Source organism: Mustela erminea, chromosome 9, assembly GCF_009829155.1.
Source record: "Mustela erminea isolate mMusErm1 chromosome 9, mMusErm1.Pri, whole genome shotgun sequence".
In the NCBI taxonomy this organism is placed as follows: domain Eukaryota; kingdom Metazoa; phylum Chordata; class Mammalia; order Carnivora; family Mustelidae; genus Mustela; species Mustela erminea.
This window is the reverse complement of record NC_045622.1, coordinates 71,471,892-71,496,830: the sequence shown is the minus strand read 5'-3', so window position 1 is coordinate 71,496,830 and position 24,939 is coordinate 71,471,892. Positions and strand designations below refer to the sequence as shown.

General features: G+C 43.9%; 1 protein-coding gene, 1 non-coding gene and 1 pseudogene across 3 annotated transcripts; 2 read left to right on the top strand and 1 right to left on the bottom strand.

The window, feature by feature from the left end:
* Positions 1–4,888: 4,888 nt before the first annotated feature.
* On the bottom strand, positions 4,889–24,623 carry NCR3LG1 (natural killer cell cytotoxicity receptor 3 ligand 1). 2 transcript variants are annotated; one of them, XM_032358962.1, is made up of 5 exons: positions 24,330–24,623; positions 19,880–20,227; positions 8,503–8,825; positions 6,880–6,978; positions 4,889–4,978 (listed from the first exon to the last, which is right to left on the bottom strand). In XM_032358962.1, the coding sequence occupies exons 1-5, from the start codon at positions 24,403–24,405 to the stop codon at positions 4,889–4,891; spliced, it is 936 nt and encodes a 311-aa protein (XP_032214853.1). In that variant the 5' UTR covers positions 24,406–24,623. The 2 variants fall into 2 exon arrangements, with proteins under 2 accessions (XP_032214853.1, XP_032214854.1); XM_032358963.1 differs by having other exon boundaries at positions 6,880–6,974; positions 8,511–8,825.
* On the top strand, positions 8,886–10,454 carry LOC116598666 (annotated as a pseudogene).
* On the top strand, positions 22,560–22,690 carry LOC116600463. Its single transcript, XR_004289665.1, has one exon. It is a non-coding gene; the product is annotated as a small nucleolar RNA SNORA72 (small nucleolar RNA).
* Positions 24,624–24,939: the final 316 nt, after the last annotated feature.

Genomic DNA, 24,939 nt, shown 5'->3' with positions numbered 1-24,939 from the left:
AGGTTTGGTTCCAGACCACCACAACAGAACAGATACCGCGATAAAGAGAGTCAAATCAATGTTTTGGGGTTTCTCGCCGCATATAAAAGTTATGTTTACACTATACTGTAGTCTGTTAAGTGTGCAATGGCATTATGTCTAAAAAAACAATGTATGTACCTTAATTAAAAAACACTTTATTGCTAATAAGTGTTACCGATCGTCTGAGCCTTCAGTGAGTTGTAATCTTTTTGCTGGAAGGTTTTGTTTTTGGTTTTGTTTTGTTTTGTTTTGTCTTTTTGGAGGGTCTTGTCTTGATGTGGATGACTGCTGACCAGTCAGAGTGGTGGGTGCTGAAGGTTGGGGGGGCTGTGGCAATTTATTTTTAAATTAGACAGTAATTAAGTTTACCACATCAATCAACTCTTCCTTTCACGAATGAAAGAGATTGTGACATGCCCAAGTCTGTGACTACTTGAGGTCAGGGACTATATCTGATTCAGCACTGTGCCTGGCACTGAGTAAGTGCTAAGTGAATGAATGAATGAATGAATGAATGAATGATAGGACAATAAGCCAGCATCACTGTTGCTGTTTGGGGTCTACAGTGGGCTTTAGCAGGATCAGTGAGAGCTTGGCCCGGGCTACTCCAGGGACAGGGCTGAAGAGCCAGGAAGTTGCTGCTGCTGGTCCAAGCTCTAAGCTGCCCCATCCTGCACCCACACAGTCCCCCGACGTTAACCAGTTTGTGGTTTAGAAGAGAAGGAAGGAGAAGCTACTCAGAGTCAGCCCAGAGTTCTGGAGACAGTGCCCGGTTTCTGGGACTCAGCTTGGCTGTCCATAAGACCAGGAGAGGGGCCAGACTCCCTTAATGAGAAGCTGCTCAGCAGCAACTTTCTTGGGACCCCATTCAAAGTAACCTTCCTCCACCCACTCCGCGGTAAATGGCTGGTGACGGTGAATCCAGAGAATTGAGGGCTCAGCGCCACCTGCTGGCCACAGTAGCCACCTGCTGGCTATTGGATCAGAAAATCAGAGTCACTGATCCCAGTCTTTCCACCCCTAAGAGAGACCTCCTAGCTTTAAGGCTTAGCTCGGGGGAGGAACTGGAAAGTTCCAGGCATGGAGGGAGCTGCTAAGCTCAAAAGGGAAGGGAAGCCAAGCTACCATAGTCCTAGAGTGAAACTGAATTCCTGGTCTGGAAAAACTAGCCCACTAGCCATGCTAGAAACCTGCCCAGGACTGACACCGGGACCTAACAGACTTTCTGCTGGAGAGGACACACCCAGTTTCTATAAGACCCACTTTATCTCCCCAGGTGGCATCCTTCCAGCTCCATCCTAAACTTGAGATCCTCCCCAACATCCTTCCCTAGGGGTGGTGAGGAGTAGAGTAGCCCCTGGTTCCCCACAGCTCTCTGAGCTCACCTCTGAGGTCTCCCCAGTTTCGGGTATCAGACACCCTATGTTGTGTGAAGACACAAATTCTGCATGTCAAAGTTATGTTCACCCCAGATAAGGGCAGGTCTAAAGCACAACAGATCTGTTCCAGCTTGAAAGGAGCTGGGAAAAGGCAGAGTGATGGGGTTAAAGTCAATTGGGTTCCAGAGAGTGGATTTGTTGCACTTATTGGCATCCTCTTTGCCATGTCCACCTGCCTGGGGCATCATATATACCTTCATGGAAAGGGAAGAAGGTAACCTCCACGCTCCCCTGTTTCCCCTCTGGGAAAGCCCCACTCTGGATTGGTATGAAAGGCAGAGTGCCTAGACTGGCCAGCTTGGGTGCAAGGAGTGCGAACTTCTGCCTTTCCCTTGACCTTGTGTCCTTCCAGGTACTAATACAAATGAGTGGAACAGGTGATAGAAGTACTAGGCATCTGTGTAATTTATGTCCTTCATTGGGAGAAGCAATAATGTACAGGAGTACGGATCAACAGCACGCAAAGCCTTCCTTAGCTTTCATGAGTCACGTGCCTCTACTTCATGAAAGTACCATTCTTTGCAGCACAAAGTCCCAAACTCCTCATCCCCCGACCGTCGGCACTCAAGGTGAAGCAAAACAGACCAGGTAGCCCTGCCTCTGTGTATTCTTCTTTATGTCATTTGATCAAGTCCAGTTTTTCTCATGACACCATCATTGCTGGGGAAGGGAAGTTACTCCCAAGAGAAATAAATGCAATACAGTTCTGATTGAGATTTTCATTTGTTGTCAAATTCCTACTATGTCCTTGATCTCCCATACACCTTGGAAGTAGAATGAAAATCATGCCATAGTTCTGCCTCTTTTGTGCCTCTTCAGGTCTCAAAAGGTCTGACCAGCACACTCATTTCTGTGCCTAATAACTCCTTAATGCGCTTTTTTCTTCTATATCATAGATTCCCTTTCAATCATTAATGTCCATTCTACAATCCCCTGCATTTTACATCTGATGTTTTATCTCCCTATACAAATATCCCATTTGTCATTTTCCCATATAACTTTATTTTCCCTTAATTACTTTATTACTCTATTATAATCTCTATAAGACTATTATACTTTTTTTTAAAATCTCAACTGCCTTGCTACTTTTTCCAAAGGGTGTCATTATTTTTGATCCCTCTATTTCAATGACTGTGGAATGCTTTGGGCTGCCTCTTTTGTTCCACAGTCCTAACTATTACCCTGTTCTTCCTTCCAGATCTCTACTTCCTGAGTTTCATTGGCTCCTCTAATGATACAGTCCTGAAATAGGTACCAACTGAACGGATGCCGCAATCCCCAGTACCGCCACTAGAGGCCACTCTAAATCACCCTCAGGCAGGAGCTCAGCGATGGGGATTTCTACCTCTAGTCAGCCCGCCCTGGAAGCCAAGAGTCTTCAATGTCAGTTTAGCCCATGTGGCCCCCCACACCCTCCTGAGTGACCTAAAAGCTGCGTTTAGGGTCATTTCTTTGACTTTCAGTAAAGATGTGAACAGGGCTTCTCAGCCCCACAAAGATCCTGAAATACAACTGCACATTCCCTGATTACTACATTCAGAACCACACTGTACCTTACCCATGACTAACACCTGGCCTGAGACTCCCCACAGCCTTGTCAACCTCTGTCCTGAATGAGGTGCCCGTGCACAGATCCAATTAGGAATAGCATCACCCACCTTGGTTCAGTTACAGAAAATGAGGAAATGATCAAACACGCCAACCAACAGAACTGTCCCCTAAGAACAGACAAGAACAGAATAGAGTGAGCCTATCCTCTAGACGGAAGGATCCAGCTTATCTTTCACACCCCAACCCCACCCTGGATCTTCCTTGGCAGTATGGATCATAAATCCAAGCTCTACTCTTCACTAGCCATGAGAATGAATAACTCAAATAATAACTCAGAGATATTAAGTTAAAAGTGCAACTACATATTTATTCTTTTTTACTTTTTTTTTTTTTTTAGATTTTAAAGTAGGCAGAGAAGCAGGCAGAGAGAGAGGAGGAAGCAGGCTCCCTGCTGAGCAGAGAGCCCAATGCAGGGCTTGATCCCAGGACCCTGGGATCATGACCTGAGCCGAAGGCAGAGGCTTTAACCCACTGAGCCACCCAGGCACCCCATACATTTATTCTTCTATTAGCATGAATAGGTGGATTCATTAAATTAAGAAGTAGAATGTAAAAGGAAACAGTTCACAGTCTAGAAATAGTAAGTGTAACTTTGGAGGGAGGGGTATAATTGACATACAGTAGATCAGTTTCAGGTGTATAACATGATCCAGTAGTTGTATATATTCCAAAATATCACCACGATAAGTCTAGTTAACATCTGTCACTATACATAGTTATAAAAATATTTTCTTCTCAAAAAGTTTTTCCAAACTTCTTAAAGATTTACTCTTAGTAACTTTCAAATATGCATTACAGTACTATTAACTATAGGCACCATGGTGTACGTTACATCCCCACAATTTATGACCAGAAGTTTGCACCTTTTGACCACCTTCACCCATTTCATCCACCCCACTCCATTCCTGGCACCCACCCTTGTGCTCTCTGTTATCTGTGAGCTTGGGTTTTTGGTTTTGTTTTGATCTCACCATATGTGAGATCATATGGTATTTGTCTTTCTCTGTCTGACTTATTTAATTTAGTATTATACCTTCAAGTTCCATCCGTATGGGTCCAAATGACAAGGTTTCATTCTTTTTTTATGGATGAATAAAACTTCATTTTATATATGTGTGTGTGTGTGTGTGTGTGTGTGTGTGTAAACATATATATCTCACATTTTCTTTATCCATTCATCCATCAGTAACACTTGTTTCCATATCTCGGTTATTATAAATAATGCTTCAGTGAACATAGGGGTGTATATATCTTTTAGAGTTAGTGTTTTCATTTTTTTCAGATAAATACCCAAAAATCGAATTACTGGATCACACGATAGTTCTATTTTTAATTTCTTGAGGAACTTCCATTCTGTTTTCCATAGTAGCTACCAGCAATTTACATTCCAATCAATTTAGTGCACTAGGGCTCCTTTTTCTCCACATCCTTGCCAACACCTGTTGTTTCCTGTCTTTTTGATAAAAAGCTATTCTAACAGGTGTGAGGTAGTAGCTAATTGTGGTTTTGATTTCCCTGATGAGTGGTGATATTGAGCACCTTTTCATGTGTCTGTTGGCTGTCTGTATGTCTTCTTTGGAAAGCACTACTTTCTTTTTCTTGGATAAGCTGATTGGCAGGAGGCCACCAAGAAAGCAGCTTGAACAGTCTGTTCCTGAGCAAGTTACCTAAGGCATTGGGAAAAGTAATTTCGGTTACAGATGCATTCACTGAGAAACCTTGTTGTTACTGCTGTTTCTGTGTAAGAATTTCCAATGTTCTTTCAGTGGTTCCGCCATTGGAATAAGCCACAAATACATCATAATGAAAGCACCTCATTATAGTTCTTCAGTCCTTCTTGTGTCAATTTGAGTGTTCTGAAAACAAGCTTTCAAGACGGAGAATAAGGGATATCTTCGGGATCGCACCTATAAAAGATAAAGGAGAGAGGGCACCTGAGTATTCAGGCAAAGCCTTTAGACCACGATACAGGTGTAATATCTATAAAGGGAGGAAGAAGGAAGGACTGGGTAGCAAGAGCCCCAGACTCCAGTGTAAGTATGAGAAAGTCTCAGGAAAGCTACAAAGACACCTGCATTTCTTAGCTCTTTTCTGGGGCTTCCCAGGGAAAGCATGGCCTTGGCTCTAATACTGAGGCAGGTCACAGCTGGAGCATGCTGGCTGGGTATGCACCAGAGCAGGCTCTCTCTCTAAAGGGTCTCAGCAGCACATTTCCAGAGCAACCACACTTTCTAGTCAAAACTCAACTGCCTGAGGAACTGTATCAGTTAGATTTTGCTGTGTAAAACCCAGCCTAAAACACAGTGTGGCTTTGAAAAAGAAAAAAATGTATTTCTCATGCACTGTAAGTTGGCTCTGCTGAGTGGGAGTTATGGGCCATGATGTGATCTAGACTGGCCTCTCCAGCACAACTAGTGCTGGTGTCACTCGGCCCCCAATAGACAGAACTTGGATGCATTCTCCTCTTATTAATATCAGAAGCACCAAAGAAAGCAAGTGGAAGAACACAAGTTCTCTTGTGACCTAGATTTAGAACTGGCACTCTTTCACATTGGCCTCATTCTGCGGACCAAAGCAAGCCACAGGGTTGAGCCCAAGTTCAGGGACAGCCCATCACTGGAGGACACTACAAAATTACCTAGCAAAGGACATGGATGTGAGTAAGGGTGAAGGCTTAGAGCCAAGACTGCAAACCACCACAGAATCCAGGCCAATCACAATGGCTTGAGTCTGTTTTTCAAAAAATATCACTGCCAAATGTGAGGTTATCATGATAGCCACTGGATTATCAGAAGCCAGGGGAAGGCAAGAAATAGAACCTTCACAAGTATCGCAAGAACATTGAAAAACATTTTATCTAGTTGTCTCATTGGCCTAGGTCCCATCAGAAGAATAAATCCCATGAATCAGCTGGTGAACTTTTAAATAAACAAACAGCCTTTTTCTTAATTAACTGATTATTATCCTTTTCCTAAGGCATTTATCATGAGATGCATTAGCTACTGCACAGGTTCTGCCTTGGCAGGTCCATAAATAACTGAGGGCAGTTTTGTTAGGTAGAACAATTTTAACCAACATACTTACACTCGTCTCTCAGGCCTCTACAGTTTGAGTTGTGTTGTTTGCTATTTGGGAAATAGTGAGGGATAAACACATTTGAAAACGTGTTTTAGTTTGGAAACACTTAGGGAGGGTTAGAAATCCCTGGTTAAATCAAGGAAATCTGGTGATAAGTTACCCTATTGAGCTATTGACAAAATACGAGCACCTGGCAGAAGGATTTCATACATCAGAGCCACAGTGTCTGCATGTGGGAACAGCAGAGCAGCCCATATATGGTTCAAAAACCTGGTCTGAACCGATAAGGTCATGTCTGAGACACAGGGAAACAGGTATATAAGGAAGACGCAGAGGGGATTTATGCTGCATCTCCCCAGAGTCATAAACCACTACATGGAGATCAGAAAAGGAAAAGCCACACACTGGGCACTTGGGTGGCTTAGTCTGTTAAATATCTGCCTTTGGCTTGAGTCAGGATCTCCGGGACCTGGGATTGAGCCCCACATCGGGCTCTCTGCTCAGCACAGAATCTGCTTCTCTCCCTGCTTGTGTTCTCTCTCCAATAAATAAGATCTTTAAAAAACAAAAAGAAAGAAAGAGAAAGCCACCCACCACAAACACTCACCACGCTTAGAATACCCCCATATCAATCCTAAGAACTCCTCGACAGGGTCCCCTGCCAATAATCTCTGAACTCCCAAAGCCAACTCCAAAACACAGGGCTAAATTTTACTTTGGAACTACTTACCCATTTCCACAATACAATCAGTAGTACAATTATGAAGGTTATTCCACAACAGGGGAGTACAACGTAGTTCAGAGTAAAAGCTGTCTTCTCAGATTCTGCAGAGAGAAAGAGGAAAATAACATTAAGGAAATAACCTCCTGGCCAGAGGCAGAGGCCATACAACCACTGCTAGGATTTGTGGTTGTATCTCGTTTTCCTGGTTCTTGTGACCCTCTGCCACATGTCACCCTCCTTGGCACCCTCCATTCCTATCACATACCTCAACATCAAACAGCGTGTTCAGCACTTGCCAGAAGATGCTGGAATATCAAACATCACATACCACTCACACATGCCATGCGACGTGTAAAGCTTCCAAACTACTACACCATCTTGCCGCAATACAGTGGATATGCGTGTCCCTCAAAATTCATACACTGAAATCCTAGTGCCCAGTGTGATGGTATTAGGAGACAGGGTTGGGGGAGGTGCTTAGGTCAGGAGCATTGAGCCCTTGTGAATGTATTTAGTGCCCTTATACTAGAGGCCCCAGAGAGATCCCTCATTCCTTCCACCATGTGAGCATACAACAAGAAGTCTGCAGCCCAGAAGAGGGTCCTCACCCAACCATGCTGGCACAACGACCACAAACTTTCATTTCAGCCTCCGGAACTGTGAAAGATAAAGTTCTGTTTTTAAGCCACCCAATCTGTGGCAAATTGTTACAGCATCCTGAATGGACTAAAACATACATATAACGCAGGAAACCCCCTCATACCATACACGCAAAGCATATTTCAATTTCGTACTCCCCATGCCCCCACACATACTCTGCACACATTTCTTCATACCCACACAACCACCCACACACATTTTTAGCCCTTACTTCTAAAAACAATTCCTCTCTCCCTCTAGGACCATCCTGGATACCCAGACTACCTCCCCCAGAAGCCTGGTCAGACCCTGCCTTCTTCACCCCTCTTAGCTCCAGGCAGATGCAGTAGACCAGCAGGGTCATACCCACCCAGGACCATACCCATGACCTTGGAAACCAAGATATGAGCTCCAAAGGACCTCATCCCACCAGCAGGAGGGATTCTATAGTGACCTGTAGATCTTGAGCTTAGGATCCCATGTCCTTGGGGAAAGTCCTGGGCATCTGCAGGACCATCCTACTATGGCTCCCCATCTTGGGCACAACCCATAAGACAGAACTACGGGTTTAGCCTCTACCAGCCACCAGTTTGCAGTGATCTGGGAGCCTGAGCAGAAGACTTGCTGGCAGGGCAGAGTCCCTGGCCCCTGATAAACTGTTATCTTCAGACATGGATAGGATCCTGTCCCCTCCCTCCTTGTCCCTAGCAAGTTTCACACTCCAAGCCATATAGACAACCCAGATCACTTAAATTGCCATGAACTGAAAGGAGCCCTGTTTCCATCTGAGGACTATTGTCACCACTCTCCATCAACCAGACCATCTTCCCTGCCTTAAAGACCTAGTCCGGACTGCTGACTCTGGGGCTAAGTTATGCCAGACCAAGCTTTCTATCGTTCCCACTGTCCCCGTCTTCCCCAAGACTGCCTGGGAACAAAAATTTATGTTATCCAACCTCAAGGTAAAGAGCAGGAGAAATGTTCAGGAGGCTTCTTACCTATCACAGTCAAGGTGAAGTTGAGCCTCTGGTAGGTAGGCAAGGATTTATGCCATATCACACACTGGTAGATGGTCATATTGTCTTCCAGAGAGGGCTTCAGCCTCAAGAAACTAGTGACATTCTTATTGTCGGTGGTATAATTAGTGAAGACGCCCTCAGAAACCTCCACATACTGGGGATCCTTCTGGGTCCACTTTTTCCACGTAATGGTAATGTTCAAGGGGTAGAACCCACTTGCCATACACGAAATAAGTTGTTCTTCATTTTCTTTCATGATGGCTTGCTCTGGAAACAAGCTCGGGACTGGGTAAGCTGCCAAGAGAGAGAAGTCATGTTTCAAGGGCAAGTAGGGACTAGTTTATTTTCAGCCTAATGCCTGACCCACAGCAAGCAAGCCTTCAGGAAAGGTGAGCATACTGAATGGGATTCTGCTTAGGCTAAATATTCTGGATATGTTGGTTTCACTGTCAGCTGATATGCTGTGGTCCCCTACTCTCATAGCAATTTTATAGAGCAGAGTTTCTTAAGCTACTTTGTATCATACATAGACACCTTTGAGAATCTGAGGAAAGCCCTGGAACACCATTGTGGTAGAGACTGCTAACAACCAATTTCCGTTCTTCCATGACATACCCCAGTTAAAGCTACATCTCTCAACCTCCGCATAGCCATGTGAACTTAGGGCCTCGTCATTTAGAGGTAATCAGAAATGATGATAGCAACTTTCAGGAAGTATCCTTAAATAACAAGGATGCCTTAAAGAAAAGGACTGTGCCCTACTCTCCTCTCCCCCTTCCTCTTTCCTGCAGAATGGCTGGAATAGTGCTTGACGGCTAGAGAAGGAAAAGCCACTTCCAAACATAAGGTGGCAGCTACGTGTGGAGAATAGCAAAGTAATAAGATAAAAGGATCCTAGGTCACTTATAGTCACAGAACTGCCATAGCCGCCTTGTGTTAGCTACACTTGTGTAAAAGACAATAAACTACCTTTTTTGAAAAGCCATTGTTGACTTCTGGTTTTCCTTCTGACATGTAAAGACCCTGAAAGCCATAACAAGAAAAGAGCTGAGCTGAACAAATGATACACCAACAAGTTTTCTTAGATCTATGAGAGAATGAAGGTGACAGGGCACCCCAAAAGCTAAAGACAGACAGACCAAGAGAATCACAACCAAAATCGTGTCACCTTGAGCAGATGCCAGAGCCATAAACCAGTAGAGGTACATAAGCAGCGACTCTCACCAACTGCTAAAGGATGAGGATGGACTGATCGCTGTGGGCCCAGTCTCACGGGGATCACCACACTTTCATGCATTTTACTTCCAGGAAACCGACACTGGTTCTCATCACAGTGAAGATTCAAGAAAAATCCCCTTCTATTTTCAGGGGAGAGGAAAAGTAGCTAAAAATATACCCAGTGCATTAACCACATAAAGGATGCTCAAGAGAAAAGACTTTGCCAGAGCCTTCTAAGATGGGTAAAGGATGATTAGCCAACTCCCGAGCCTGCTCTAGCCTTCTGGTCTCACCTACAAAAGCTTCTGAAGGTCACAGCCTAGGGGCTCAGAGCTCAAATTCAAGATTGAGATTTAATGGTAAGATTGACTGCTTCCTTTCTGCAACCCTTTGTCACCACAGCAACAGGGCTCCGGGTGATAATATTAGATGAAAACTGAGAGGGCTGCAAGGCACACTCTGTTTGAAGAGGGAAACTCTTAAGAAAACAGGTTGCCAGTAACGAGGACCTGCCAGTTCTGATGGGAAATTCTTACAAGGAGCCTCTTAAAAATGCATCTTGTGTGGAAAATGTGTAGAGTATAAGAATGTACAGTTTTTGTCCCAGTTTATTTCTGCATTTACTGGATGCATTTATGGAAGGCACATAGGTTTGTGAAAGAAAGCAGAAAGAAATCACAAAAGCAATTAAGAGAGCTCAGATAATGGGGTTTATGCCAAGTACAGACAAGGATCCTGCATATCTCAAAGACCCAAAGTTTGTAACATCAAGTATCAGCAGTAAATTATATGTTTTATCATCAATAAACATATTTTTTAATAAAAAAATAAAAAAGGAGGGGGAGACAAAAAGAAAAGAAGCAAAGAACAAGTATACCGAGTAGAATGGTACATAATAATCCTGAAAGGTCCCCCCAAAAATGGGTCCTTGATTAAAGGAGTGAGACTGATGTAAAGCGAAGGTCAAGCAAAGCTTTATTCCGTACCAAGCATCAAGAATCAGACCGAACATTCGGGGCCACGCCTCTTATAAGAGAGGATGAACCTTCTCTGTTTCACAGACTATCTTTTAAGGGCAAAGGCCATGTGGTTGGGCCTGGCCGTGCACAGGTGGCCAATAAAATTGTAATACACAGAGAAAGATGCACAGTGATGCTAGGTGACCAAATGAATTACAATTTACCCTATAGTAGACATTTGACCTAGCCAATCACCTTGGTTAGAACTGGTGCCCAAAAGGCTCCCAAAGGGTGGGGCCCATACTCCTTGGTAGCTGGGGAGACAGTATGCAACACCCCACTGATCAGATGTCTCCACCTGGCCTGACCCACCCTTGTATCTGGGCTTTGTTACCTGGGGCTGGTTTCCGGGACTTGTTTTTAAGTAAGTCCCTGGGGGAAGGGGAGCAGGGACAGTTTAAGGGTTAAACAACAAGGTTATTGTTTAACCTGGATGGAAGTCTCTGGCTAAATAGGTCCTTACAATCCAACTGTATGATGAGGGAACAGAAAGCAACCTGAGGACAAAGCAGAAGCTGACACCCCACAATCCTCCCTTCATGGGGAATGTGTCACATTTCTCAGGCACTTCTGGCTGCCCTAATGCTAAGGGAAGGAAAAACTAAAAATAGAGATCACAATCCTGCAAGACATGAGTCTCCTGCAGTTTACAAATATCTTGTAGAATACAAGAGCAAAACATTTCCTTTTTTTTTTTTTAAATGTTTTATTTATTTATTTGAGAGACAGTGAGAGAGCACAGAGGCAGACGAACAGGGAGAAGCAGACCCCTCCTGAGCAGAGAGCCCCATGCTAGGCTCGGTCCCAGGACCCTGAGATCATGACCTGAGTCAAAAGCAGATGCTTAACTGACTGAGCCACCCAGGCTCTCTGAGAACAGAGCATTTCTATCAATAACCTAGCTTCCAGAAGGAAATGTAGATACAACTAAATGTCCTTAAAATCTGCAGCCCATTGAGAGATACCTGAAGTGGGCAGAGTATAATGTTCCTCTGGCAAATTCCCAACTATCTTCATGTTTATGCGTGCTAGAAGGAGAAACATCTTAACTTGACAATGGCAAGGCCTCTGGTATCCTGTGAATTTTCTTTAACATATAAAAGATCTTTCTTGAAACCTCCCTTCTTCCTTACCTCCCTCAACCCCATGGTTTATAATCAGCCGCTACTCACAACCCTGCGGCAGTAGCCCTTTCTGCCCACAGGTATTGTCCCCATGCTTTAATAAACCACCATTTTACACCAAAGATGCTTCAAGAATTCTTTCTTGGTCACTGGCTCCAGACCTCAACCCATCGAACCTCATCTATATTCCAAAACCACATCATATATACATAATCACTTTATTTTTTTTTTAAGATTTTATTTATTTATTTGACAGACAGAGATCACAAGTAGGCAGAGAGGCAGGCAGAGAGAGAGAGAGAGAGGAGGAAGCAGGCTCCCCACAGAGCAGAGAGCCCAATGTGGGGCTCGATCCCAGGATCCTGGGATCATGACCCAAGCCCAAGGCAGAGGCTTTAACCCACTGAGCCACCCAGGCGTCCCTACATAATCACTTTAAATGAATGGTCTAAATATATCAAGACAGAGACGGGGGGAGGGGGATGCTGCGGCAGGAACTGGACACCTGGGTGGCTCAGTCAGTTGAGCGGCTGCCTTCCTGCTCAGGTCATGATTCCAGGGTCCAGGGATCAAACCCCAAATATCCGCTCAGCAGGACATCTGCTTCTCCCATTCCCTCTGCACCTCCCCTCCCCTCCACTTGGCTCTCTCTCTCTCTCACTCACTCACTCAAATAAATAAAATCTTTAAAAGAAAAAAAAAAGAATGTCAAAATACATGAGGCAAAACCTGAAAGAACTACAAGGAGAAACAGACAAGTCCATAATTATAGTTGGAGATTTTGAGACTCGTCTTTTGTCAACAGAAAGACCAGCAGGCAGAAGAGTAGTAAGAAAATAGTGGAAAGGAACATTACCACCAATCACCTGGATCAAATTATCAACAGGATACTCTACCCAACAGCAGTATATACATTCTTCCCAAGCTCACATGGAACATTCACCAAGATGAAGTGCCTTCTAGCTCACAGAACACATCTTTAACGTTTTTAAAGAATAGGAATCAGGCAGAATATGTTCTCAGACCACAAGAGAGTTAAACTAGACATCAATAAGCAAAAGGATGACTGGAAAAATTCCAAATTCCTTGGAGAATAAATCACTTCTATTCTAAATAATATATGGGTCAAAGAAAAAGTCTCAAGAGAAATTTTAAAATATTTTGAACTAAATGAAGTTAAAATGAGAATACCACTCATGAAAATTTGTGGGTGCAACAAGAGAAATAGAGGAAATGTATAGTATTGAATACAAATTTTATTAAAGAGGAAAGCTGTAACGTCAACTATCTTAATTAATAAGCTTCAACTTCAGAAGCTAGATGAGGAAGAGCCATTTAAGCTTAAAACAAGCAGAAGAAATGAAATAACAAAAATTAGAGCAGAAATCAGTGAAGTTGAAACCAATGGAGAAAATAAATGAAACCAAAAACTGGTGCTTTGAAATGATTACTAAAATTGATAAGCTTCTGGGTAAATTAAGGAAAAAAGAGAGAAGACAAAAATTACTAATATCATAAATGAAAGAGGGATCATTACTGATACTATGAAAAAAAGAGTAACAAAGAAATATTATGAGCAACATTGAACCCACATATTTGATAACTTAAATATAATGGACCAATTCCTTGAAAGACACAAATTACCAAGATTCACACAAGAAAAAATAGGGAAGTTGATGGGGTGCCTAGGTGGTTCACTCAGATGGTTAAGTGTCTGCCTTCAGCTCAGGGAGTGACCCCGGGGTCCCAGGATCCACTTCTGTATTGAGCTCCCTGCTCAGCAGGGATCTTGCTTCTTCTTGCCTCTGTCCCTCTCTCTATCATGAATAAATCAATAAAGAAAAAATAGATGATTTGAATAGGTCTGCATCTATTAAAGAAACTGAATCAATAATTAATAACCTTCAAAAAAAGAAAGCACCAGGCCCAGATGGTTCCAATGGTGAATTCTATCATTTAAATTAATTATTATACCAATTTTTTACAATTTCATCTAGCAACTAGAAGCAGAGGGAATACAGCCCAACTCATTCTATGACCCCAGTAATACACTAATACCAAAATCAGATATAAAGGCATTACAAAAAAGGAAAACTATAGACCAATATCTCTCATTACACTGAATGCAAAAATCCTCAACAAAAAATTAACAAATTGAATCTAACAATGTATAAAAATAATTATACTCTACAACTGAAAGGGACTTAATCCAGGTATTCGAGACTGGTTCATCATTCAGAAGTCAATTAATATAATCCATGACATCAATGGACTACAGAAGAAAAGTTATATGAGCATATCAATTACGTGGAAAAAGCAACTGGCAAAATCCAACACCCACTCATGTTAAAAACTCTCAGCAAAATAGGAATAAGGGGAATTTTCTCAACTTGAAAAAGAGCATCTACAGAAAACCTACAGCTAACATTGTACTTAATGGTGAGAAACTAAAGATAGGACCAAAGCAAGGATATCTCCTCTAACCAAGCCTATTCAGTACCATGTGGAAATCCTAGCTAGTATAATAGGACAAGAAAAGGAAATAAAATATACACAGGTTAAGAAGGAAAAATGAAACTGTCTTTGTTCTTGGACACATGATTTATATAGAAAACTCCCAAAGACTTGACCGGAAAAAAAAAACATTAAATGCTATAACTAGTAAGTGATTACAACAGGCTACAAGGACACAAGGATAATATATAAAAGTCAATTGCTTTCTAATATACCAGCAATAAATAATTAGAACTTCAAATTAAAAACCCAATACCATTTACATTAGGTGCCCCCACTCCTCCACAAAAAAGGAAATACTTACATTTAAATCTAACAAAATAGGCACAGAATCTATATGAAGAAGGCTACAAAACTCTAGTTAATAAAATCAAAGATCTAAATAAATGAAGAGATCATCTCTGTTCATGGATAAGAAGAATCAATATTGTTAAGATGTCAATTCTTCCCACCTTGACCTATAGATTCAATGAAATCATAAGCCCAGAAAGTGTTTTGTGGATATTGACTAACTCAAGTTTATGTACACAGGCAAAAAAGGCCTAGGACAGCTAACACAATAGTTAAGAACAACAAAATTGGAGGACTAACACAACCTGACTTAAGGACTTACTATAAAGCTACAGTAATCAAGACAATGTGGTAAAAGACAAATAGACCAATGGAACAGAATAGAGAGCCCAGAAACTGACCCACACAAATGTATTCAACTGATCTTTGACAAAGGAGCAAAGGCAATTCACTGCAGATAAGGCAATTTTCAACAAATATGCTGGTACAATTGGACATCCATATATGTAAAGTTTGAACACAGAATCTAGACATACAACACACTTTTCACAAACACTGACTCAAAATAGATCATAGACCTAAACATGATGAACTTTTATTTATTTATTTATTTACTTGTTTGTTTATTTATTTATGTTTTTATTTTAAATAGGTTGATGTCCAGCATGGAGCCCAACATGGGGCTTGAACTCTGAGATCAAGACCTGAGAAGATGGAGATTAAGAATCAGTTGCTAAACTGACTGAGACACCCAGCTGCCCCTCATGATGAGTTTTTAGATACAATGCCAAAATCAGGCTCCATGACAGAAAAAATTGGTGAGTTGGACTTTATTGAAATTTAGAACTTCTGCTCTGCAAAATACACTGTTCAGAGAAATGAAAACACAGGCCATAGACTGGGAAGAAATATTTGCAAAACTCATATCTGATAAAGAACTTGTATCTAAAACATACAGAAGACTCAAAAAAATAAGATAAAATATACATTAGACTCTTAAAACTCAACAATAAGAAATCAAAGAACCCAACTGAAAAATGGACAAATGATCTAAACCAATTATCTTTCAAAAGAAGACACACAGGTAACAAAAAAAACAAAACAAACAAACAAAAAAGAAATGGAAAGATCCTCACAGCCTATGTTACTAGGGAATTGCAAATCAAAACAACAGATGAGATATCACTACACACCTATTAGAATGGTTAAAATATAGGGGCACCTGGGTGGATCAGTGGGTTAAGCCTCTGCCTTTGCTCAGGTCATGATCTCAGAGTCCTGGGATCGAGCCCTGCATCGGGATCTCTGCTCGGTGGGGAGCCTCCTTTCCCCAATCTCTCTGCTTGCCTCTCTGCCTACTTGTGATCTCTCTCTCTCTGTCAAATAAATAAATAAAAATCTTTAAAAAAAAATGGCTAAAATATAAAAAATTAACAATACCAAATGTTGACAAGGATACAGAACTACGGAACTTTCTTTCATTGCTGGTAGGGATGCAAAATGATATAGTCATTCTGGAAGAACTGGCAGCTTCTTACAAGTTATACACAGTCTTAACATATGATCCAGCAATCACACTCCTACGTATTTACCCAATTAAGAGGAAAAATAATGTAAACACAAAACCTACACCTGTATGTTTATGGCAGCTTTATTCCATACTGCTAAAAATTGGAAGCAATCAAGATGTTTTTCCATAGGTGAATGGATAAACGAACTAGGTGTATCTATACAATGGAATGTTACTCAGTGATGTAACATTGATGCTACAACAGTGATGCAGATTTTTTTGGTGGCTTGAGACACAGAGGTATCTTTTTGTTTAAGGTTTATTTATTTATTTTGAGAAAAGAGAGAGAGAGAACATTTGAGTGGAAGGTAGGGGCACAGGGAGAGAGAGAATCTCAAGCAGAATCCTTGCTAAATGTAGGGCCTGATGCAGGGCTCAATCTCAGGACCCTGAGATTATGACCTGAGCTGAAACCAAGAGTCAGACACTTAACTAACTGAGCTACCCAGTTACTCAGGGACACAAAGGGACCTTAAATGTCTATTACTAAGTGAAGGAAGCCAGTCTGAAAAGGCTACATATTGGATGATTCCAATTCCAATTATATCACATTCTAGAAAAAGCAAAACTATGGAGCATCTTGTAGTGCCAGAAAGTAAGGAAGTACCTAAAGCAAAAAAAAAAAAAAAAAAAAACCCACAATGATGAGGGTGTGTCAAAAAGACACAGAGTCAACTGAAAATACTCCCAATGGCCAAAGGTGGAAGAATTTGAGCAACAAAATAAATTGTGTTAAATTATAACCCAACATATAAAATTATTATCCTGAGTCCATCCTGATATAAATAAATGATCAAATAGATTAATAAGTGGGGGAGAGAAGACAAATCTCTTGTGCAGAAGAATTCCAAATAAATTATGTAGCTACTCTACCCTAAAGGGCTAGAGTAGAGTGGGCTGCACAGAGTGACTTCCTTTCAAAGAGTATAGCAGGACAAGGAAGGGGAGAAAAGTACCTTTATGGTGGAGAAACCAGGCAAATACTACTTAAGCTAAATGATTTAAGGTCAATACCAAGAATCATAAATCGTTCAATTAGATGGGATGCGATGGAAATGGCACTTTCCCTCTATGATCTTCCTCTTCCAAAACCATAACTCCTGTGAATTATGAGAATAACAGCAGAGAAATGCCAATAGAGTGACATCCGATGATATACCTGACCACTACTCCTCAGAAGGTCAACGTTGTCAAAAACAAGAAAAGTCTGAGAAATTGTCAGTCAAGAGGAGCCTAAGGACACATGAAAACTAAATGCAATGTGGTATTCTGGATGGGATTTTGGAATAGAAAAATGTCACTACATTAAAAACCAAGGAAATCTGAATAAATTATGAACTGTAATTAATAAAAATTATCAATATTGGTTCATTATTTATAACAAATATTCCATACTAATGCAAGATGTTAATAATAAGGGAAGTTAGGGCAGAAATGGGAGTAATATGAAAACTCTGTACTGTCTTTATAATTTTTCTGTAAATCTAAAACTATTCTGGGATGCCTGGGTGGTTCGGTCAGTTAAGCGTCTGCCTTTGGATCAGGTCATGATCCCAGTGTTCTGGAATTGAGTCCCACATTGGGCTCCTTGCTCAGTGGGAGCCTGCTTCTCCCTCTGCCTGCCACTCCCCTTGCTTGTGCTTTCTCTCTCTCTGACAAATAAATAAATAAAATCTTAAAAAGAAAAAATAAATAAAACTATTCTTAAAATCTAAAGTCTGTTAATTTTTTTAAGCTTTAATTAATTTATTTGACAGAGATCACAAGTAGGCAGAGAGGCAGGCAGGGGTGGGGGTGGGGGAAGCCGGCTCCCTGCTGAGCAGTGAGCCTGATGCAGGGCTCGATTCCAGGACCCTGGGATCGAGACCTGAGCCAAAGGCAGAGGCTTAACCCACTGAGCCACCCAGGTGCCCCTAAAGTCTGTTAATTTTTTAAAAATACTTTTATTTTGGGTGCCTGTGTGGCTCAGTTGGTTAAGCAACCCACTCCTGATTTCAGCTCAGGTCACAATCTCAAGAGTCTTGAGTTCAAGCCCCATGTCAGGCTCCACATTAAGCAGGGAGTCTGCTTGAGATTCTCTCTCTCCCTCTCCCTCTGCCCCTCCTCACACCCCATGCACACATGTGTTTTCGCTCAAATAAATAAATAAATCTAACAAAATAAAATACTTCTATCTTAAGCTTTCTGTTATCTGCAGAGGGAATTAATCCTAATTTAATAACCCCTTCACCCACATTAATATGTATAAAATATTAAAAGTCCGAAGTACAATATTGGGGGGCTCATAGACACTGGCCCTTTTTTATAGGCTGAATGTGGCTTCTTAAAATTCATATACTGAACTCCTAATTGCTGTCCCTCAGAATGTGACTACATTTGTAAATAGAGTCTTTTCTAAGGTAATTAAGGTTAAAATGGGGACATTAGCTTGGGCCTTAATCTAATAGGACTGTTCTCCTTATAAGAAGAAAAGAGTGGACACACGTGCACAGAGGAAAGTATATGTGAAGACACAGGGAGAAGATGCCTATCTACAAGCCAAGCAAAAAGGCCTCGGGGGAAACAACAACCTTACTGATACCCTGATCTCAGACTACTAGACTGCAGAATTGTGAGAAAATAAATTTCTGTTATTTAAGCCACCCAGTGGCTTGATTTTGTTATGGCAACTCTAGCACATGACTATGCCCCTCAAAGCTCATCTACGTGTTATCAGACCCATCATAATAAAGAAAAGTAAAGCTCAAAGGGGTGTTCGAAAGATAGTGTTGCTGTTGCTGCAAGTCTTCACTGGGCACGCACCTCACAACAGTACCCAGCTGGGCACTGTATTTGTAATGTATTTATTCATACATTACTTAATGGAATCCTAAGTTCCGAGACAGGTATGATTTATCAACCCATTTTGTACAGGGGAAAATTCAGACCCCAAAATGTTAAATGGCTGGCCCAATCACCCAATTTGGAAATAGCAAAGCTAAAACAGGATACAGATCTATGGAACCAAACTCCAGCATCTCTCTCCTTTCCCAGCTACCTTTCAGAGACACCTCTTCAGTGAACACGTACTGTCCACATACTAAGTGAATTATATCATAATTAATATAGCTATCTTTGGGGCGCCTGGGTGGCTCAGTGGGTTAAGCCTCTGCCTTCGGCTCAGGTCATGATCTCAGGGTCCTGGAATCAAGCCCTGCATCAGGCTCTCTGCTCAGCAGGGAGCCTGCTTCCCCCTCTCTCTCTGCCTCTCTGCCTACTTATGGTCTCTGTCTGTCAAATAAATAAATAAAATCTTTAAAATATATATATATAGCTATCTTTCACTGGGCATTTACAATGGGCCCAGCACTATGCTGTGCTACTTGCATTTTTCATAGACTCTTCTCCACAATAAATCTCCTAGATAGGTATTCTTACATTTGTTCAGAAGGAGGTACTATGTGATTAAGTACTTGCCCAAAGTTGTCCAGCTGTCCGTGGAAGCCCAGGACTCAAACCCATGTCTGTCTGACTCACTGGTCCATGCTCCAAGCCTCTGCTCCGTTTGGCCCACAGCTCCACCTCAAGCCTCAGCACCATGGCAGCCTCAGGGCCCTGCCTCCAGGCACTCACCCACAATCTCCAGCTGGATGGTTTTCACTGCTTTGTTAGGGGTCATCACCACCTCACATCGGTACTCTCCTGCTTCCTCCAGCCGGATGCCTGGCAGCTTCAGGGAGGCATCCCCTCTTTCCAGCTTCGATAGAGACACAGAGGCTCCAGGTCGTGTTATCATTCGGTTGCCTCCAAAATACTGAAACACTGTAACTTCTGTTGTTGACATATGATGCTTCCTAAACCAGGTGACACCCATAAGCGTGATGTTCAGGGGGCTGTCACTTGGGACTTTGCAGACAATAGTGACATTGTCATTCAGGAACACCGTCTGAGTCTCCCTTGCCATTTCCACTTGCAAAAACCCTGTGACAATAAGAGAACTTTGTTATGGGGGACCTTTGAAAAAACATAGGTATGGTACTCTCAAACAGGTGCCATGTAATTGGAAACAAATTCCTTCTTTTGTGGGAGAGAGGGTGTCTCGGAGAGTCTCCTTATTTCATAGCCCCACATTAATCTATGTAAGATCCTTCAACTTTATTCTTTTTTCAAGTTTGTTTTCGTTATTCTGTATCCCTTACAATTTCATAGGAATTTTAAGAATTAGTTTATCAATTTCTACAAAGAAGTCTACTGAGATTCTAATAGGAATCGCATTGAATCTTTAAATCAATTTGGGGAGTACTGTCTTTTTTTTAATTAAAGATTTTTATTTATTTATTTGACAGACAGAGATCACAAGTAGGCAGAGAGGCAGGCAGAGAGAGAGGAGGAGGAAGCAGGCTCCTTGCAGAGCAGACAGCCGGATGTGGGGCTCGATCCTAGGAACCAGGGATCATGACCTGAGCCGAAGGCAGAGGTTATAACCCACTGAGCCACCCAGGCTCCCCGGGAGTACTGTCATCTTAACAGTGTTGTCTTCTAATCCATGAATCTGTTTTTCGGATACTGTATGGACTGAATGTTTGTGTCCCTCCAAAATTCCTACCTTGAGGCCTAATGTCCAGTGCAATGGTATTTGGAGATAGGGCCTTTGAGAGGTAATTAGATCATGAGGGTCGAGCCCTCATGAATGGGCTTAGTGTCCTTATTAGAGACATGATAGATCTCTTTCTCAGCACCAGAGGACACAGTAAGAAGGTATTCCTCCAGAAGCCAGAAAAGAGGCCCCCCTCTCCAGGAACCAATTAGCACCTAGATCTTGAACTTCTCAGCCTCCAGAACTGTGAGAAATAAATCTCTGTTGTTTAAGCTGTAAGGGCCTGCCCCTCCCAGAGGAACTTGCTTGTGGACCCCGGATGTAGGGGTGGGGCAGGCCAGGTGGAGATGTCCAATCGGTGAGGCATGTGTATATCCACTAGGGTGAATTGAGATCCGATTGGCCACCTGTATAGGGGTGGGGCTCAACCAACCGCATAAAGGTTGCTGCGCGAGGCTAGCAGAGGAGAGCTTTTACCGGGGCAGAAGAAGAGTGGGTGGGAGAGGAGAGCTGCGACGGGAGCAGAAGAAGAGTCGACGGGAGCGAAGAATCCGGGGAGTGGAGGAGCAGCCTCCAGCCTCCGACAGCCCCCAGACGCAGCCTGCAGCCTCCAGCCGCCCACGGTCCCGCCTCTGGCGGCCCTGAGCCGCCACCTGCAGCCTCCAGCCGCCTGCAGCTTCCAGCCGCCTGCAGCCCCGCCTCCAGCGGTCCCACCTCCAGCGGCGGCCCTGAGCAGCCGCCTGCAGCTTCAAACCGCCTGAGGCCCCACCTCTGGCGGCCCCGAGCCACCTGCAGCCTTCAGCCGTGTGCACCTCCCAGCAGCCCCGAGCTGCCCAGACACCAGCGGTCCAGCTGTCAGCGGTCCCTTGACGCCTGCGGCCCTGAGACTTCAGTGGTCCAGCGGTCAACGGTCCCAAGATACCAGTGGTCCAGCAGTCCAGTGGTCAGCGGTCCCCACACCTGCAGCCCCTAGACATCAGCAGTGCCGAGACACACCAGCAGTGCCGAGACACACCAGCAGTCCAGCGGTCAGCGGTCCTGACGCCTGCAGCCCCTGGATGCCAGCGGTCCCGAGACGCCAGTGGCCCTGAGATGCCAATGGCCCCTAGCCACCAGCAGCCTTGCCGCAAAATGCCTCACCACCCCGAGCCACGAGAGGCCTTGTCCGCAGTGGTGGCTTCCTCTGGGTGGCAGCCTTGTCAGAGTGGTATCGTGGGGAGCAGAGTCTGTGTCATCCGGGTTGTCCTCCTTGTCATCGTCGCTGTCATCGTTGCCTCTTTGACTTTGGGAGCGGCCTCGTCCGGGAAGCGGTCTTGTCCAGAATGGCCTCTTCTTGGGAGTGGCCTTGTCCGGGGAGCAACCTCATGGAGCAGCGGCCTCATCTTGGGAGTGGCCTCTTCTTGGGAGTGGCTCCGATCATGGAGTGGCCTCATCTGCGGAGCAGCCTCATCTAGAGCAGCCTCGTCCGGAGCGGCCTTGTCGGGAACATCGTCCTCGCCTTTTCGTAAAAGATAGTCCTGACCGGTCAGTTTGATTCTTGATGCTTGGCGCAAAATAAAGTTTTGTTTGACCTTCGCTTTGTATCAGTCTCGTTCCTTTGATCACGGACCCTAACAAAGCCACTCAGTCTAAGGTTTTTGTTAGGGTCACCTAAAAAGATTTAAGACAGGATGTTTTTCCATTTCACTTATTTAGATCCTCTTAAATTATTTTCAACGTCGAATATTCTCACTGTCCTGATTTTGTAATAATCAGAGCAAGCTAAGCATTTGCTATATTAAGATCATGCATGTGTCCCCAGACTTAATACTTTCCCTAGGCTGCTTTTATCAAAGCTGGTGACAGACTGAGTCTGATTTATGATACATCTTGTGGGGAATGTCTGTGAATCTAGGTATCTGATCATCTTTGAGAAATGACAGCAAAGTTAGTGTAGTAATCTTAAAGATAGCCATTGCTAATTTGATGATTACCAGTTGCCATTAAATGAACTATAAAACTAAAAAAAAAAAAAGGTTTATAGTTTTCAGAGTAAAAATGTTATGATTCTTTTGTTAAACTTATACCTAAGTGTTTTATCCTTTCTGATAAATAGAATTGCTTTCTAATTTTATTCCTGGATTGCTCATTACAAGTGTATAGAAATACTATTTTTTTTTATTTCCATCTCCTCCCCCCCCATCCCAACAAGCAACCATTCCAAGATGTTTAATCCTTCATGTTTTTGTTCTCCTTACAACTGCCTTGTTTTGTGGGACATCTGGGTGGCTCAGGTCATGACCCAGCCAGGATCCTGGGATGAGTCCCAGACCAGTCTCCTTGGTCAGTGGGGAGCCTGCTTCTCCCTCTGCCTCCCACTCACCCTGCTTGTGCTCTCTCTCTCAACAAATAAATAAAATCAATTAAAAAATTTATTTATTAACTTGTGTGTGAGCACAAGTAGGGGGAATAGCAGGCAGAGGGAGAAGCAGGCTCCCCGTGAAGCAAGGAGCCCAGCACAGAGTTCCATCCCAGGACCTGAGTGGAAGGCAGGCGCTTACATGACTGAGCCACCCAGGTGCCCCTAAAACCCTAAAAAACAAACAAAAAAAAAAACCCAAAAAACCTCCTCCAATAGGGTATTTCTTTAAAAAACAAAAAACAAAAAAAACTGCCTTGTTTTGTTTCTCAAACTTATGAAAATAGTATGAAGTTAGATGTTAATGATTCCCCTCTTGGCACTGTTTCAAACCCTCTCTCATTGATATGTGTACAGCTAGTCCATTGGTTGAGGTTAGTGACCAGCTCTTCATATGCGAATCCACCTTTGGCTCATCCATAGCCTTAGTGATGGACACCCCAGGGTCTCCTAAATGCCCACATCCCCACCCATCCAGCCACCACCACTTGGCACAGCCCCGCCCATTGTTAAGATATCATGTGATATCTTACGGTTTTTACTTCTATGACTAGCAGTGAGTTTTAAACATCTCTTCACGTGCCTTTCTGCCTTTGGTTTCCTGTTCGATAATTAAACCTCCATCATTGCCCCCCCCCCCACCACCAAAAAGTACAAGAGGACGTTTGAATGTCCCCACGAGGGTGAAACACTCCCTCACACTCTCGGGAAGGCTCCCTTCAGTAAAGTGCTCTACTCCCTTCACTCAGTAAAGTGATATATTCCCTCGGGAGCACCGGGCAGTACTTCCCTTACTTCCACCCCCCCACCCACCCACCCACCCTTACCTCATTTTTCTTCTCCGTGCCAGCCCCCAAAGTGACAAAAGAGCGGCTGAGAAAAGTACAGAGCATTCCGGGCCCCGAATCAGAGGAGGTACCCAGTCTCCTACAGGTGCCCCCTCGGGGCCCAGCAGCCATCACTAAAAATTGAATGAGTAAAGGGCGGCCAGGGCCTTCAGATGGGACCCCGGCTGCAGCGGCCGGGAGAGGAGCGCAGCCATCACCCCTCCCCCGCCACCACCCGCTCCTCCGGCGCCCCGGGCTTACCTGCGCTGGGTGGCCAGCTCGACAGGACCAGGAGGAGGGGCACTGGCCTGAGTAGGAGCAGCCACGAGAGCGCCATGCATGACCACCGCCCGCGGGCCCAGGCGAGCGACAGTCGGTAGAGAGCCAGGGCGTTCACCTGAGGGCTGAAGCGGACTTCCGGGCCTCCGTGTCCCCCCCGGTGGTAGCCGGAGAAGTGAGCCGGGATGAGTCGCGTTCACACCAGGAGGACACTCGGCCCCACCCCTGCGCGCTAAGTGCCGGGAGCGCCGGCGGAGGCTGGAAGGGCGGGGCGACGGGGGGGGGAGGGCCGAGGGGGCCGGTGGCCGGGGGGCGTCGGAGGCTGGCAAAAGAGGACCTCCGCGAAGGCCCTGGGGCCTTGGGCCTAGGTCACTTTGTAAACTGAGGCCGGGAGCTGTCAGCAGTTTACGCCCAGGCGGCACTCCAACCAAGCGCGGCGGAGGACGGCAGTCATTGCTGGTGAACGGAATGAGGGAAAGCGCCGCGGAGGGAATCTCTGCTCTCAGGGTACAGCTCGTGGCTCAATCAGCTGAACTTCCCATTCTTGATTTTGGCTTAGGTCACGATCTCAGGGTGGTGAGATTAGCCCCCC